The 5,000-nt window shown below is 45.2% G+C and overlaps 1 protein-coding gene across 3 annotated transcripts in view; it reads right to left on the bottom strand.

The window, feature by feature from the left end:
- Positions 1–2,256: 2,256 nt before the first annotated feature.
- The window catches only part of LOC143291144 (uncharacterized), an 8,819-nt gene continuing 6,075 nt past the window's right edge, over positions 2,257–5,000 (bottom strand). For all 3 annotated transcript variants that reach the window (XM_076600820.1, XM_076600819.1, XM_076600818.1), the window contains exon 4: positions 2,257–4,267. In XM_076600820.1, the coding sequence (XP_076456935.1) occupies positions 4,053–4,267 (215 nt within the window). In that variant the 3' untranslated portion in view covers positions 2,257–4,052. The remainder of the gene's footprint in view (positions 4,268–5,000) is intronic.

Here is a 5,000-nt window from a genome sequence, read left to right as displayed (position 1 = left end):
CAGTTCACATAAATAGACTCTGAACAGTTAGTTTGATGTGTCTGGATTATAAAAATACTATTTAAAAGAACTTACATCAGGTAAACGTCTTTCCCCCTCGATAATAATTTGCTGACCACGTGATATGCGCATGGAAAAGGGGGCTGCATCATGTGCAAACAAATGCATTGAAAACTGTGTCCAGTAAAGCAAGTAGTCACAGTCAGCAGATTTACACAATTCTGAAAGCTCTGCTTGTGATCATGGACAGCTTTGCGATGGAGAAAGATCTCTCGATCTTGTGTGATGATTGGTTTGAAGACGAAGGTGACTGACACTGACAGTTATGAAACTAACAGCCCATTTTATGGTAATTCAGTCCGTCCATCCAATCAGACAGCGTTTTTGAACAACTGGCTATGACTGACAGAATGCTTACAGCCAGTGTTGGAAGAAGAGAAGGAGAGGGAGAGGAGTGATGTAAGACGATAGGTCGAATGCCAGCCAGAGGTCATCAAGGGGGCGTGGCTTTGGGGAAGCGTGTCCTCACATTTCAAAGCAGACAGAAGGCACTCGACAACAACCAGTGCCCCACGATTTTCACGAAACGCAGTGTTTGAACCTGCACTGGCCGTGAAACACGTGCTTCTTGTTTTTAACGCTTTTTTTTTTTTTTTTTTTTTCGCTGAATCAGAGGGATGACATGTTTGAAGAGGTGACAAACCGGATGCACAGCAGACACTTTAATTGGCCCACGTGAAACTTGAAAGGAGTGAATGTCATCAAAGAACTTCACCCTCTCATTCCCAAACGCTCTTTGTTGTCAAAACTTGCCAGTTCAGTTTCTGGGACTGTGACTGACCCTTTACGTTGACTTTACTCACTTTTGTCATTGTTGGGACGGACAGTGATTTACTTACATGTGTGTAAGAGCTGTGATTTGTTTTCATAAGCTTATAGCCTGTTTTAATTTCTTCTACAGGTATAATCTGACAATAGGCTTGCTATTTCTAGTTGTATTTTGTTTTTGTTTTTTTTTCTTTATGGATGTCATTATGTACAGGTGGAAATAGACTTTTTTGTTGCACAACAATTATTATCTTGACTTTACATGCCTGAACAGTTATCTACAATCAACCTAATTGGAAAAAAAAGCCCAGAAGCAGAATCTACACTCATTTTCCTTCACAAAAACGTTTACTTTCTTTCTGTATCGCCCATAGCTTTTTTGCTAGAATTTTTTGTGATTTATTACCCCGGCCCGAATCCTCAAAATTCCCTGGCAAGGGGAGAGTACTTTTTTTTCTTTTTCTTTTTTTTAACAAAATTCTCTGGCACTACTGAACTGGTTTTCAACCAAGCCTGTATTCTGGATACTTCTTCCACGTCTTCATTGAAAGCGAAGACATCTAGGCTTGGATTTATTACTCTCTGTACACACACACACACACACACACACATACATATATATACGTATATATATATATATATATATATATATATCCACCAATATACAGATCAACTCGTTCCTGCATTAACGATCGCTGCATGTATATATAAGTAAGTCACTGGCAGTGTTCCTTTTCCCCAGGAAACGAAAGGTGAGAAGCCGAAGACCACACTTCTGACCGCAAAACTAACACCAAAAAAAAACACAATTAATGTGTGCAACAATCCTTTCCGTTTCACGAGATTAGTAGCAAGGAGAGAGAGAGAGAGAGAGAGAGAGAGATGCTAGTCTAAAACCACACTGAAACGAAAAAGGACAAAGATTTGTACAATAAATTATTTAGAAATTTCTGATGACACTGGAGTGAACGTGGAGCTTTGAAAAAAATTTTTTAATTTAAAAAAGTTTCCTAACTGCCCCAGGAGGCGCTATGGCACATTCGGTTAGCTTGGGCGATGGACTTGACACTTCTGATCCTGTGGTCACCACTGTTCAGAGGTTCGAGTCCCCGTTACCGCATTGTGCTGTGTCCATGGGAAAGGCCCTTCATCCCGACCTGCCTCACTCCACCCGGGTGTGAATGCCGGGCTACCCGACTTCGGTCGGGGAAGGTTAAAACGGCGGAAGGTGAGGACTGGGCCCCGCCTTCCTGTGCCGAGCCCTAGACACAGTGGATGTGAATTCACAGCCCCGGTGGCCGTAAAAGGCTATGGGTTACGCTGCTGGCCAGGCATCTGCTTGGCAGATGTGGTGTAGCGTATATGGATTTGACCGAACGCAGTGACGCCTCCTTGAGCTACTGATACTGATACTAAAAAAAACAACGGCAAGGCAAAGTGCCGTTCTTACTTTCTAACACAACTGAAGAACACCAAATGGTAAGAAACAGCACCGCTCTCACCAAGAAGGAAGGGGAAGGTGGCAGAGTGGTTAAGACGCTCATCTGCCAATGCAGAGGGTCCGTGAGGGTCTGGGTTCGAATCCCGCTCTCGTGCACCGAAAAAGAACCCATGCCAACGAGAGTGTTGTCCTCTGGTAAAATTCTGTAGGATAACATATCCACTCTGATTATGTACATAAATGTTTATATGCACGCACTCAAGGCCTGACTAGGGTTATGCTGCTGGTCAGGCATCTGCCTAGCAGATGTTCTGAAGCGTTTATGTATTTGTCCGAAAGAAGTGACGCCTCCTTGAGAAACTGAAACTGATCTCGCTATCGTGCCACCAAATCAACGTTAAGGAGCAGGACCACTAAAATCGTGTCACCCAGTTCAAGTGAAAGCGCGGTATCACTATAATTCTGCCACACGACTGACATGAAGGGCAGTTCCACTATACTTTTTACCACACAACGAATGGCAACTGGAGTGATACAGATCAACAGTGGGAAATATAATTATATTCATCGCACGTATTTGTATTTCTTTTTATCACAACAGATTTCTCTGTGTGAAATTCGGGCTGCTCTCCCCAGGGACAGCGCGTCGCTACACTACAGCGCCACCCATTTTTTGTATTTTTTTCTGCGTGCAGTTTTATTTGTTTTTCCTATCAAAGTGGATTTTTTATACAGAATTTTGCTAGGAACAACCCTTTTGTTGCCGTGGGTTCTTTTACGTGCGCCAAGTGCATGCTGAACACGGGACCTCGGTTTATCGTCTCATCCGAATGACTAGCGTCCAGACCACCACTCAAGGTCTAGTGGAGGGGGAGAAAATATCGGCGGCTGAGCCGTGATTCGAACCAGCGCGCTCAGATTCTCTCGCTTCCTAGGCTGACGCGTTACCCCTAGGCCATCACTCCACACAACGAATGGCAACTGGAGTGATACAGATCAACGGTGGAAATACATTCATCACATATTTCTGTGGTTCAACCCAGCCAACGAACCGAACCAGAGAAAAAAAAAAACGAGTGTACAGCTCTTCTTGCATCTCCTAACCATGCTGCCTTGAACGCTGCAATGAAAGCCCACCAGACGGGGGTGAGGAGAACCTCTCGGGACTTGTAATAAGTAACGCATAAATAAGCCTCCCTGCAGCTTTGAAAATGGACAAGACGTATTCCATGTTCATTGAGTGGGTTACGCTGCTGGTCAGGCATCTGCTTGGCAGATGTGGTGTAGCGTATATGGATTTGTCCGAACGCAGTGACGCCTCCTTGAGCTACTGAAACTGAAACTGAAACTGAGTGGGTACCTGGGAGGTTCTTAAAAAAAATTAAAAAAATCCTTGAACGAAAACATAAAAAAATATTTTTTAAAAAGGGGTGTGTGTGGGGGGGGGGGGGACGGGGGGGGGGAGGCAGATTTCTGTGTGGGAGCTTCAGTCTGTCTGCTACAAAGAAGAGTTGTTTCCCTTGGACATTTCTTGTCCCTCAACATGACTGGGAGAAGATAACGCCTGCTTTTGTACGTGTGTGTAGCACGGCATATTTTGATCTCAATACTCAGCATTAGAGCGACATTCTGAAGGTAGTCTGGGATCCCCTTAGAATCACGGTCAAAGAGTCCATGGAACCCTCGAGGGATTTCTATTCAAAAGCTTTATCAGACACCCCCTGGGAACTCAGGTGGCGTCGGCAGTTTCCGCTCCACTCGTTGACCATGAATGCACACACCATCACTGGGGGAAGAAAGTTTCCGTTTCTTTCAGCTTCTGGCTGCTACGGTTTCGTGCGTCGCCGACGAAGAAGGCGACAGCGGCGAGGAGAGAGAGGACAAAGGCGACGATGGTGAGGACGAAGGCGTACTGGTAGTAGAAGTCCCGGCCCATGGTGTTCTTCTTCATCTCCACGGCCCCCACGAAGATGGAGAACTCTGTGAAGATGAGCATGGCTGTGGACACACACGCAGGCACGCACGCAGGCACGCACACGCACATACGTCTAATATCACTTCAAGTGGAAAGACGTTAAACTGAAGACGACGACGACGACGACACACACACACACACACACACACACACACACACACACACACACACACACACACACACACAGGGGAGAGATAACGCGGTCAGACAATACAAGCATTTAACAAGAACAGAGTTTTCAAGCACACTACTGCACCATTGAAGAAGAAAAGTAAAAACGTATACCTGTATTCTGTTTTCTATTTTCTCACGGCGACAGAAGACAGATAAACAGATCAATCGAAAGATATAAAAGACATACTGATAAACAGACGGACAGACAGAGAAAGAAAGCGAGAGATTTCTTCTTCTTCTTCCTTTGTGGGCTGCGACTGACTCGTATATAAGAGGGCTTTTCCGTGTATGACTGTTTTTACCCCCGCAATGTAGGCAGTCATACACCGTTTTCGGGGGACTAGGAGGCGGGGCGGCATGCCGGGTATGTTCTTGTTTCCATAACCCACCGAACGCTGACATGGATTACGGGATCTTCCAGGTGTATATTTTGAATTTTTTACTTGCGTATACACACGAAGGGGGATCAGGCACTAGCAGGTCTGCACCTCTGTTGACATGGGAGATCAGAATGATTTGTATTATCCCCCTTTATCCACCAGGCTTCGTGATCGGGATTCGAACCCGGTACCCCCGGACTGA

Source organism: Babylonia areolata, chromosome 16, assembly GCF_041734735.1.
Source record: "Babylonia areolata isolate BAREFJ2019XMU chromosome 16, ASM4173473v1, whole genome shotgun sequence".
Classification (NCBI taxonomy): Eukaryota; Metazoa; Mollusca; class Gastropoda; order Neogastropoda; family Buccinidae; genus Babylonia; species Babylonia areolata.
This window is presented reverse-complemented; position numbering and strand designations above follow the sequence as displayed.